This window comes from Uloborus diversus, chromosome 1 (assembly GCF_026930045.1).
Source record: "Uloborus diversus isolate 005 chromosome 1, Udiv.v.3.1, whole genome shotgun sequence".
NCBI classification, from domain to species: Eukaryota; Metazoa; Arthropoda; class Arachnida; order Araneae; family Uloboridae; genus Uloborus; species Uloborus diversus.
In genome coordinates this window covers 139,454,881-139,468,374 of record NC_072731.1, presented here as the reverse complement: position 1 = coordinate 139,468,374, position 13,494 = coordinate 139,454,881, and the positions used below count along the sequence as shown (strand labels likewise).

General features: G+C 29.9%; 1 protein-coding gene across 1 annotated transcript in view; it reads left to right on the top strand.

The window, feature by feature from the left end:
- The window catches only part of LOC129232473 (helicase domino-like), a 295,627-nt gene that overhangs the window by 41,685 nt on the left and 240,448 nt on the right, over positions 1-13,494 (top strand). The window contains exons 7-11 of the mRNA XM_054866621.1: positions 3,551-3,661; positions 6,924-7,015; positions 8,982-9,077; positions 11,889-12,066; positions 13,346-13,482. Of these exons, the coding sequence (XP_054722596.1) occupies positions 3,551-3,661; positions 6,924-7,015; positions 8,982-9,077; positions 11,889-12,066; positions 13,346-13,482 (614 nt within the window). The remainder of the gene's footprint in view (positions 1-3,550; positions 3,662-6,923; positions 7,016-8,981; positions 9,078-11,888; positions 12,067-13,345; positions 13,483-13,494) is intronic.

The following is a 13,494-nucleotide window of genomic DNA, read 5'->3' as shown; positions in this document are numbered from 1 at the left end:
TTATACGCGAGATCGACTTATACGCAAGTATATACGGTATTATTTTTAAAAATTTTCTTGAGAAATGAAAAATTTTGTTCTTAAAACTTAATTTTATCTTCATTTCATTGGATACAATTTGTGCTAAAAACTTTTCAACTGAATTGTAGTTTTATGAAGATTTATTATTTTTAAATTGTTTTCATGCTATAAATTCAAAATATTACTTCTTAGTTTTGGGCGCAGCCGCCATATTTGGTCATTCCCAAGATGGAAGTACACAAGACTTTTTTTAAGTGCCGAAGTTCTCGAAAAAAGCATTGGATGTTTATTGCTATGCAAACTATTGAAAACAACGCAAAATGTGCCTTATTTTTCGGATAATTCATAATTATTTTCTTGAAAAATGCGAAAATTTATCTTCAGAACAATTTTTTTTATTCTAATTGCTTTAGACCCTTATGTGCTAAAAACTGACTATTTTGACTTAACTGTAGTTTTTTAAGGATTATTAATTATTTATAACCACTTTTATGCTACAAATTCAAAAATCTACTTATTATCTTAAGTTTTTCACTTAGTCGCCGTATTTGGTTGTTTGTATGATGGAAGTAGACGTTACCTTCCAAAAACAGAATTGATTGTTTATCTCTATGTAAACTATTTAAAATAACATAAAATGTGCAACAAATTATGAATTTTTAAAAATTAATTATTTTCTAGAAAAGAAAATTTTTAATGGAAGCATTCTTTAATAAGCTAAAGAGAAAAAAAAGATTATTGGCATTGGCCTATAATCGGCGGATGTAGATTTTTGTTATTATGCATTTTCTGGTATGGCGATCGATGCAACAAGTTAATCATATTTGTACTGAAAAATAGCTTTGTATTTGGCTCAATATGTTTTGTGTTACATACTAATAAGAAAATAAAAAGGAGTATTATGAACCAAAAGACCAAAAGGGAATGCTAAAAGATTGCTGATCCACTACAGCAAAACGCTAATATTACTCATGACACATGACATCGAGAAAACGCTAAATAAGTTGGAAGCACTTTGTTTTCAACAATTAGTAAATCAATTAAAACAATTTTGAAAGTGTTTAAAAAAACTTAAAATTTGGGAAAGAAAAAAAAAAGATTTTTTTTTATAAAAATCTATGGAGAAAAGTTTCAGTTCTTCCGCATTGCTACTTTAAACAATTTTAATTATTTTGAATATATTGCTATTTGAAGTTAATTTTGAATGGAGCGAGAAACCTGGAATTTTTTAAAAAACAAGCTGGAAAACCTGGAAAAGTCGGAATTTTTTTTAACCACAAGTGTATGAACCCTGAACTAAAGAAGTCCAAGAACATTTAGAGTAGGCATAAAATTACGTTTATACCTGCACACTTTTTTCATCCCCGATAGACGATGCAGTCAGACCAAGAAAAGAAAATGTATAAAATTATGAAAACAGAAAACATTCATGTAACTCTGTGCTCTTATAAAAAACATTAATGCCTAATTTTCACTTTATAAAGAGCGTTTTTAATCTCAATATAAAGAAGTCTCATGTATGAATAGTGTCTTTGTTATTAAAATATGTTAAGAGTATTTTCATTTAAATTTGTACTGAGGCTTTTAATTTTTTTTTCTGTTCTTTGATAAATTGTAAAATGTACATCAGTCTTACAATTCATTGTAGATACTGCAAAATACTTTCCACATGTTAAGATTAAGATGCGTAAATTTTAGTTTTGCTTTTATTTATAGTAGATAGCTATGATTATGAGGAAATTAATTTCCAAGGTATTCTTGGTGATTTTTTTAACTAATAATGTGTGAACTATCACAATAAATTATTTCTTTGATTATTTATACCAAGACCCATTTGCATATTGTATTACTTATAGTAGTTAAAAGATTTTCAAACAATATTCTCCCATAGAAATGTCTAAGCATGAAGAAATAAAATTACAAGATTTTACTCTCAATAATTTAATTAATTACAAAGAAATTTGGTACAAATATGAATAATTAACATCCCTTAACAATTAATTCATAAAATCTTCATGTTTTTCCGTAAATAAAATTGTTTTTCTTGCAAAGAGTAGAAAAAAACCGAATAAACACGGTTTAAACTAAAAACCTTTTTTTTTGTCTTTTTTTTTAAAAAAAAGAAAGAAAACCTTTTTATACCAACCATGATGGTATGTGGTCAGAAGATTCAGTTTTATTAGTAGCCACTGTTTTAATTACAATTATATTTGACATTTCCTTGGTTATGAAAAAATGATAATATATTCTTAAATCATAACACATTAATGTTGTATTATCTAAATCTGTAACTTGCCAACTATTCATGATCATATTCTAAAAGAGATAAGTAACATACATTCAGTTCATAATTAGGCGTTAGAAATCTTGCACAACATATTGCTGTTTATTTCAATTGTTAAAAAAAAAAAAAGATTTTGCATAAAACATTTACATTTTATAAACTTGATTAAAATTAATCTTTGATTTCTAGGACATATAAAATGAAACGATTGATGTTTATGGCACTGAAGTATCATAAACTGGTATTTGTTGAATAGAATTAATGCTGAAAATTTTCATCAACAGAACAACTTTCTCATCCACTCATCCCACCCCTATCCGTCCCATTTGCAAAATTAATTGTGTGTCAAATAATAATAAATTTAAAACATTGTAGAGATTATTTATTTAAAGAAATGCTCAAAAGGAGAGAATGCAAAATATACTAGAAAAAAATATTAAAAATAATTGGATTTGAATTAAAGCTATGTATTTTGTGATGAAATTATGTATCAACAAAAGGGAGAACTTTTTGGAACTTGTAAAGTTTCTGCCCAAACTCTGTTTTTGCCTTTAGCCGCACTGATGGGTCGCATTCGCGTCTCACATACGACTTCCCTCATGGAAACTAATATTTCATTGACTTCACTTTTCGATGGCCTGACAATTAACGGTAATGTTCACTTCGTTTTTGTACAGTTCCTGGACGTCAGTTATCATTTCCAAGCTACTTGAAGCGGCATTTTGCATAAAATACTGTTTGCAAACAAGCAAACGAACTGTTGTTCTCCTCGGTAAAACAACTTTAAAATAGCAGGTCTTTTGCTTGAAATTCTAAGAAAACCAAAAAACAATACATAAACTGGGAGATTTACTATAAATTATTTCCTAAATGAAGTGAGAGACAAAAATAAATAACGAAATAATGAGTCTTTAAAGAGAAATTCCATTTGATGAGACACTGTCCGAGTTTTTTGCCACAACCTGTATATTGGACTCAAGAAGCTCTTTCTCTCTCTTTTTTTTTCAGGAATTTTTTGAGAGAATTTTTACGAAAACACATTATTGACAGGAATAAATTTTTCCTTGTTTTCCAGAAAAAAAGTAAAAAAGAAAACATTTTCTTTCACTGCCTCAAAAAATCTGTCTCTTCTTCTGAATCATCTTATCACTCCACTTCAACTCTTTCTTGAGTTTAGAAACTTTTTTTTTCCTTTTAGGAACTTAATAGAATATAAAATATAATTTTCTACTCTAATTCCAATAGATGAAATGTCTATTGAAGAATTGCGTGAAAAGTATGCTGGTGCCTATTCAGATGATTTCAAAGTTGAAGGATCTGAACAAAATGAAGATTCTTCAATCATGTCTGAAAATGGTAAGAAAAAAATGAGCTTTGTTTAAAAAAGGAAAAAAAAAAAAAAAGTAACAATTTATGCTTTTGTATGTGCTTGAAAAATTTTATTTTTATCTATTAGTTATTGCAATTCTATAGTTATTAGAAACAACAGTCTCATATAAAAGTTGTTTATATGTAATAATTCATGTTTATCCATTTCATCGTTATCAATCTTCTCAAAGTCTGGACCAATTTAACCTATCTGTCTACACAGCCAGTTAATGTGCTTGTATAAAGCATGTAATGTTTTGTAGATTCTTTTGCTCAAGCTCGGACAGAAACAGCATATACGCTACTAGTGGTACTCTCCACAGTATTTCCTGTTGTAAAAATGTATAAGAACTGTTGACTGTTATTTAAAAAAAATATACTCAAAACTATTCTACTCGTATAAATGTATTGTTATGTAACCCACAATTATTCAGGCCTGTATTTGGGCCAAGGGGCCAACACCCACACTTTTCCTGATTTTCTACTTACCAGAATTAATCATTCTTTATATTTCCACTTGCAGCTAGCTTATATTTTTTTGATTCCCCCCAAATAAAGTTTTCTGTGTTTAGTTTAATCTTCATTATTTCGCTTAGTTGCCCTTATTTTTGTTTTCGTAAAAATGAAATTCAGAAGATATTTGAACTTTTTTGAGTTATATAGGCATCATGGGAAATTAATATCCGGAGGGTAAAACTATTGGAACAAAAACTGATGGAAGAGTGACGCTCAAAGTGAATTAAAAAACTAAAAAACATGCTTTTGTAGTAAAATGAACTAAAAAGTAAAAAATAAAATAGTAGTTTAAAAAACTAAAAAAACCGCTTTAGTAGCAAAATAAACTAAAAAGTTAAAATAATCTTTGGATGGCAAGTATATAAAGTAATTGACCAAACACTTAATTTTACTGTAATAATAAAAAAAAAAGCGTGGGGGGGGGGTCTTATGAGTTGTCTTAAATTTCTTCTACTTGTTATCCATGCAAAAATGTAGATAGGCAGCCCCCCACACTTTTTTTTTATTGCAGTAAAATTAAGTGTTTGGTCAATTACTTTATATACTTGTCGTTCAAAGATTGTTTTTAACTTTTTAGTTCATTTTGCTACTAAAGCTTCTATTGCATTATTTGCATCAGACATTTTGAATGCTTTCTGGCAAATTCATATGCCAACATTGTTACACTCTGCAGCTTTGATTTGTACGTAGTAAGTAATTCTAATAAGCCACTGGCTATTTGTCCAAAAGAAAGTTGGACCCACAAACATACAAATTAAGCTAATAAAAACGTTTTAATTAGAATAAACTAATAACTTATTGTTAACAAATTAATTCGATGATAGAATATTACATTGTCATCGCGCGGATTTCATGTTGCATTCGAAATTTTCAAAAGAGTCCGATCACAAAAAGTAGGGAAAAATTGAAATGCAAGATTATAATTTTAATTTAGGTGTAGACGGGATAAGAATGCACGCCCAATGATTCCCCGAGGTGGACAGCCTTAGACTGCTTGGCCACAATTGCTCATAGAGTGGTGGAATGTACTAACAGTAATAAGCCACTAGCTCTTAGTCCAAAGAAGAGTTACTCACAAACATACAAGTGAAGCTAATAAAAGGGTGTTAAAAAATCACACATAACCTACATAAAAAATAACACAAGTTCACACATTTTGACAGAACTTAAACATAATCCGTGATGTCTATACAGAAAAAGCATTGTATTGCATAAACGTACATTTAAGTACTGAAAAAATTAAAAAACATACTTAACAGGGAAAATACTACAGCGAATGGCTCAAGCATTCTTTGTGGCAGTACAAAGAGAATTGATGAATATTTGAATTTTGCTGAATGTCATTTGTTGCATTTAACTTGAGTCTATATTTCGCTTGTTATATGCTGTCAAGGACATCCTTCAGCAGTTTTAATGTTAAATTGCAATCTTTTAATTTTTCCAGGTGAGGGTGGCATTGTTTTTGCGTTATTTGAAAATAAATATTTTTCTGTATATTGATGGATTCTCTTGAACAGTTTTGTGTGTAATCTCTGTTAACAGGGGCTAAAGGAACTAAAAGGTTTAATTTTGCTTTCCCTCCTTCAACCTATGGGGCACATTTTTTCCCCCTCACTGGGATATTTACGTTTGGCTGCACCGTATACTTCTTACATTTAATTATTCTGTGTTTTTTTTTTTTTTTTTTCTAAACTGTTAGTTTTTCTCTATTCTGAACACTTATTGGACCGAACAAAAGTGTTTAGATTATTTTTTCTGCATTTTTCGACATGTCACTGGATTTTGCACAGAATTTTCCCAAAAATAAGTATTTTTAGGCATTTGAAATGATATCCGTAGTTTCATACTTCAACATTACTTTATTTTTCCATTGTAGTTCTATTATTTTGTTGCAATCAATGTTTCTAATTTTTTAAATTTATTTTTTTTTAAATTTCTCTATCATGAATATCATTAAAGTTAGCGTTTTCTTTGTGTTTACAAAGTAAAAGAAAGAGAATGCTAATAATTTTGCAACAATTTGAATCTAGCCCTGATAGCAAAAAAAGAAATAAAAGTTTTCAAAAAAATATGTTTTGAATAAACATAAAATATGTTCATTGAATACAGTGAAATCCCGTTTCAAATAAATTCAAGGGACCGCAAATTCTGTTCGTTGTAACAAGAATTTTGTTGTAATGGAACTTGAATAATGTAATGGCAGTTAAATCCGGACTGAAAATGCGTTTCATTGAAACAGAAATTTCATTGTATTGGTATTCATAGTAACAAAATTCGCCTGTACATCACCTTCACTTCATAATTTTAAACTTAAAAAATGGTAACATAGATTTTGTTGAGTTTTTTGTTGAAAACTTGTCCTAAATTTTTTAATTTGCTACTTCTAGCCTTGTAATGTAATCAAATACTTTCAGAATCAAAAAAAAAAAAAAAATCTCCATAAAGAGCATATAGGTTATTTTGGTAAAAACATTTTTGAAATAAATCAAGTTAGGTTTGGGTCAGAGAGAGAAAATGGTATTTATACAACTGTAGCAATAGGGTGCAAATAGCGCACCCAAAATAAAGTTATATCTGAACGTGAACCTTTTAGAGCAGAAAATGTTTTTGTTGAAAGATGATTTTTCTTACCGTAATGTATTCGCTTGGCAATAGATGAAAGTGCATTTCTAATGTGTTTATGTATATCACATATCTATATTATGTTTTTTCAACTCAATGATATTTGTTATAGAATCTGATTTTAGTACAAATGAGAGTTCTGAAGAAGATGACGAAGAAGAAATAGATCAAAATGATGAATTGTTCAAGTCTTTTAACAAAGAGGTGATCTTATTTTACCCTGTATAATATTATTATTTTCCTGGCATTGATTGGTGCATAAGTACTCAGGGGTCGTGCCAAAGGACATTTGGGTCCGTTAACGGACCCTTCACAAAAATCCAATCAAAACCAAAATGGATCTTTCACAAAATCCCGATCAACCAAAATGAACCCTGTATAAAATTCTGATAAAACAAGAACGGATCTTTCACAAATTGTTTATTGAAAGAGCAAATCTGCAAGCAAGATAACTCGTATTTGCGTGCATAAAACCGATAATTTTTGTAACCTTTTTTTAAAGTCAAGTTAGAGGAATTAGCTTATACAAAATTTGCTAATTTTGCAAAGAAACAGAAAAAAATCCACTTGTGGTACTCCTGCGAGGGATAAATAATTGCTACTATCAAATAAATATAAATTTTATATTAGCTACCAGTTTGTTTGGCATTCTTGGCTTCCTTAAGAGGTTTACCACCTCCAGCTCTTTCACTTTTTATGCCGGGCTGATGAGAGCTAATAAGCACAAAACTGCAGTCCTTCAGTCCTCAGTTGAAATTGACTGAGCTGGTGGTGTACTTCATAATGCATGTTGTTTGTTTCTTGGTAAAAGCTGAAAATTGGCTTTTAAACTTTGTTTTATCACAGCTTATTAGCAGCGGTGTTGTAGTAAACTTTTTTGAAAAAGCATTGGTAAGCACTTTTCTCCCTGCTCGTGATTTAATAAATAATAATAATAATATCTATCAGCAGAAATAAACTTAAAACTGCAAGAGATAGTAAGGTTGGGGGAAAATGATCCTTCAGATAAGGTTACCAACTTTGAAATTACCGCCACTTTGCCACTTAGTGTCTGGCGCCACTTGCCACTTAATGTCTGGCATTAAACCTTTGTAATGACTTCATTAGAAAATATTCTCATTTTATCAGCTTGTCAATATTTGCGTTTTTACGGTGGGTGCGTTGGAAAACTGATATTTTGGGAGAAAAGTATATAATTTTGATTTTTCGATGTTAACAAGTATGATTAACTTTAAATAAACTCCTTTACTTACCGTTTTTTTTATTTAGATGTCTGCATTTTGAAAAATTCAATCTTTTAACATCCAATATGAGAATCATATTTTGTTCTTTTTTCGAGCTAACTTCGCTTTATGAGGATGCAAATAAATGAAAAATCTCTTTATTTTTGTTAGATCGCTCATTTCAAGTTTTTAAAGGAAAATTCCATTTTCTTTTCTGCCTACAAAATTAAATTGCCGAATCGGTGTTTTTTTTTCTTTTTCTGCTTCAACTGTGCCCACAGATATTAATGATATGTTTATGATAGGACTCTAAACTGTAATTTTAAAATAATTTTATCAAAAATATTTCTTTTACAAGCCGTTTTCATACTTTTGATGCCTTCACTTTGAGAATTGAGATCTCTTTGTATCTGCTATGGGAATCCGTTTTTTGAATTTTGATGTTTAGTACGGTTTGTTAAGAGGTAAATAAATAAAATCTCTTTCTGTTTTTGTTAAAATCACGGAATTTATAAGTTTTACAGGAAATTCTGTGCTTTTTAAGAGTATCTCAGGTCAAAAAGTTACTAAACCCTTGTCTGAATTTTATTTTATTTTATTTTTTTTTACAATTATTTTAAATACTGTACAGAAATATTTCTAGTATAACTTAATATAATGTAGAATGGTAGATAAATATTAATACTTGAGAAAGTGATGCCCCCCCCCCCCCCCCCCGCTCAACCCCCGCCAAATACCTGCTAGAAAAACACCTCAGAATGATATTCTCAGCATAGAAGAGATAAGCACTTAACTTTAAGTTTAAATGATGCCATTTCTAAATTCTAAAATTTTGTTTTAACAATTTATTATATTATTATTATTTTGTGAAATGGTGCTTTTTCATGCAGTTTGTTTGTTATACTTTTCTCAAACTGGAATTTTATACTGTATTTTTTCCCCAATAGGCTGATGGGAAAAGTAGTCCTTCAAGGGAGATTAGCGATATTGCTGCTACTGCTGAAAGCTTTCACCCTAAAGGAAATACCTTATCAACAACTCAGGTAATTTTTTGACCTCTTATTTTTAGTGTTTGACTGACTTATGCATATTGACGTAATATGCAAAACAGGAAGCATGCTTGATCAACTACACTCAATATTTATTACAGCACTAAAAACGTTTACAGCATGAATAGAATATAACACAGAAAAGCTGCTTAAATATGAATGGCTACTTCTGTTATAGTGGCTCTTCCCCAAGCAGACATGTGATTTTTCAGTATTTTTACTGAATTCAGTATTTTTTGAGAAAGTAAACTACTGTATGCAGAAAAAAAGAAAGGGGATTGGAAGCTAAATTCAACCAGTTCCAGTTAATTTCATGCATCTAATGAAAATAGTCTGCTATATAGACACAAAAATACATGGGAGAGCTTTCATGTGTAGAACAATATACTAACAGTGTTGTGTTAGTTCACACAGCCTCGCAATTTCAGTATTTTTTATCCTGTTTGGATCACATGTCTGCCAAGGCAAAACTGTTTTAAACTGTTGCCTGCCACTCGTGCGCTTGGATTGCAAAAAATATAATTAAGTTCAAGGATTGACAAATGTGGGTATTTTGTATGAATAGCAGTTCAATGAAAAACAAAAACCCAGGCAGGGAAATATACTTTTTGAGTATTTACCCTAAAAAATAATGATCCGAGTTCTTGGCATCCCGATTTATATACGGAGTAAATCACTACTTCTGCATTTAAATAAAAATTGGATGTAATTTAAGCACAACTAGAACTTGCATTTTCAAGAAAATATTTCACAAGTAACAATTATAGTATTTGCCATTTTGATGTACTTTAAAATTTGACTGAAAGTAAGTCAAAGAAGTGAGCTTAAATTTATAAAGAAATTTCAAAATAAGCTGTAAGTTACTGCCTTTACGACAAAGCTGAGGCAAAACTCTTAACAGCCCAGATATGACACCTGAGACTGCAGTTTCAGCCTTTTTTTGGACTCATCAATGTGAAATAGTCAACTGCGCGAGAGACAGCAGAAATCTTCGGCACCTTCAGGTGTCAATATTGATTCTTGACAGATAAGCACAGACGTTACAATTATTTTAAATACTGTACTGAAATATTTCTAGTACAATTTAACAGAATGTAGAATGGTAGATAAATATTAATACTTGAGAGAGTGATGCCCCTCCCCCCCTTTACCAAATACTAGAAAAACACCCCAGAATGATATTCTCAATATAGAAGATTGAAACACTCAACTTTAAGTTTAAATGATGAAGTTTGTGCCATTTCTAAATTCTAAAATTTCGTTTTAACAAAGACATTTTTTTTCACAAAATTAATTCATTTTTCACAAAATTATTGCATTTTTCACAAAAAACTGACCCTGTGAAAAATTCTGGGCAGACCCCTGGCATTTTACATTCAAAGCTGTGTTAGAATGCAGGCAACAAACTTTTGCCTAGTTTATGATCCCCATACATACTGCTGTTCTATAAACGTACTGGAGGAACTAAATTACTTTTAGAGTAATAGAAAAATATATGTGCTTTTTTTTTCTCCAAAAATAGAGGTCAAAACGGTAACCTAAAATGTCATTTCAGTCACTTATTCAATTATTCTGTAGATAACCTTATTGGCATGCAAAAATTTTTGTTTTGTTCCTTATTTCATTTCTGAAGAATAAAAGCCATATTGAAGAAAAAAAAAACATGGTATTAAAGTATTGAAATGTGTCACACAGAGTGCAACTTACCTACTGTTTCTTCCAAAATTGTTTGCGCGTTAAATGTGTGTGGTGAAAACAAAGTACCTAGGAATTGAAATAATAATTCAATACTTTTTCATACTGTCCCTATGTGATTACATTAACCCAACGTTTTTTTTACAAAATATTGAATTTGAAATGTGTCAAAAATGGGTGACAGAAATATTTTCAGAAAAATTCGAATAAAGTTATCATCTGTTGTCTTCTTTTTATTATTAATTTTTCAATGCGGTGATAGTTAAAAAATCTTTTGGCATTAATTTTTGCTTGTTTACTTCACAAATTCTATGTATTTTAAAAATGGCTCGTATTTGCAAAGTAACAATATACTTCGCCAATTAAATTGGAAAATGTATTAATTCTTCATTATATTCAAAGTAAAACAGTTTGATATATTGCAAAAGTAGTTCATTCATCCCATACCACTGTGTAATATGTAATAAACGTTTTAAAAGAGAACATTGAATCAAAAATGTGGTGAGAAATGGTTGACCAGCAAAGTTAACAAAATGCGATTAGAGATTTATAATTAGAAAATCTATGAAAGACCCATGTTCGAGTGCTGTGAAAATTTCAGCAGAATAGGATGAAATTTTTTTCTTCCAATTTCACCTCTAACTGTTCACGGTGTTTTCAAGAAATGTTTACTTAGTGTGAAAAACAGAAAGTTTAGCTTTTCCTTCGCAAAATCAATGATAAATTAACCCGAAACGTATAGGAATACACTGCAAATCTTAAGATACTTTTAAGTCAAACAATTGCCGTTGTAGCACACTTTTTTTTTGCAAAAGGGAAGGTGGGAGAGGATTTCTTAGAAAATTATAGAACACTCGTCTTCTTCCAGCGCAATAACTATGGCCAACTGGCAACCTTTCTCAGTGTTGGTCTGAAGCCTCATCCCCAAAACAAGGATATAGAATTGTACGATATCATGTGTTAGGGGCGTAGCCCTGTGCCAACTGCTGTAAAATGGACAATACCTTGAATTTTTGAGATTCTCCTGTATTTGGAATTAAACGGCATTTCACATAATCCTGTATGAAATGTTTTTACATGTGCCTTAATTTTCAATTTTTGTTTTAATAGGTGTTCACCAAAGTTCCTTTTTTGCTAAAACATCAACTTCGAGAATACCAGCATATAGGATTAGATTGGCTTAATGCTATGTATGATAAGAAGCTTAATGGTATCTTGGCTGATGAAATGGGTCTTGGTAAAACTATACAAACGATATCTCTTCTAGCACATTTAGCTTGTGAAAAAGGCAAGTTGTGATATATCCTATTTTCACTATTTAGATATTCTTTGTAAATAGTACAGAAATATGTGAGAAATTATAATGCTTTTGTGTATTATTTCATTTTTACATATTTAAGTCAGCAACAACTATTTCAAGGGGGAAAACCTTTTTTTTATGTGGATAGTTATACATATTGATTATGGTACACCTGGTTAAAATGCAATTCTGAAATATTTAACTTTGAATTAATACTTTTTAAAACTTTTTGTGCTTTTGTTCCTTTAGCATCTTACTGGGGGGAGGGGGACTAGTTGATTTAATCAATTGTCAGTAATTGCAGCTTTTTGGAGAGAAAAATAAAAATCATATGTTCCTATAAATTCTATTTTCCCCCCAATTACATTGGCATGAACTATTAATCAGGGGTAATGAATTGTCGTATTTTTTTGAAATTTGTCCTAAATATCCTAAAATTTTCATTATTTTACCTCACATTTTTGCAGAAAAAGATACCCACTGAAATTATGTCAAACTATTTCTTCTAGTTTTGTTTACTTATATTGCTTACATCTTGCAATTCTGAGGGAAGCAAATGCGGCAGAAATTATTTTTTGTTTAAAGACTGTTTGAGGTATGATGTAACGTCAGGAGATGAAATGGCAAATGGTACATTTAAAAGTTCTCATTTTTAGCCATTGCCCAATTGAATCTTTTGTACTTTTTAATAAAATCAATAAGGCAATCTCAAGGCACAAAATTAAATGATATCGAATGAAGAAAAGTCACATAATGTCACTTGTTGCATTATTATTAGTAGTATGACTTTGATTTCGCTGATTTATATTTGAACCAAAAATATCTTTAAATCTATGTTTTTATTTATTTTTTTTATAAATATTTTGTTTTGAAAAATCATAGGTTTCCTCATTTTTATCATAAAATTTACATATTATTAGAAAGTGATATCCAATTAATGCAAAGTAACCTGCAATTTTATTTACACCATATTTTTTCTTAATTTAAAATTTTTGTTTGCTCAACAGTCCTCCCCCCCTTTTCTTCCCTCTTTTTTTTATATATAGATCATGCAAATTTTCTTATTTTGTATATAAATATAAAAGGTAAACCAATTAAGTTTTTCTAAAATTACATGGGGAAAAATCAAGGCAGCCAAAGTTTTATTTTACTGCCTAATTTCTTGATAAATAAATGTTTACTTAAGCTGTTTTCAAAACATAGTGCTTTTGAGTTTAATGTAAGAATTTAAAAACTGCTACCATTTTAACGGCAATATTTTTAACAGGAATATGGGGACCTCATTTAATTGTTGTTCCCACAAGTGTAATGTTAAATTGGGAAATGGAATTTAAGAAGTGGTGTCCTGCTTTCAAGATTTTGACTTATTATGGAACTCCAAAAGAAAGGAAACAGAAAAGAGTGGTAAATATTTAT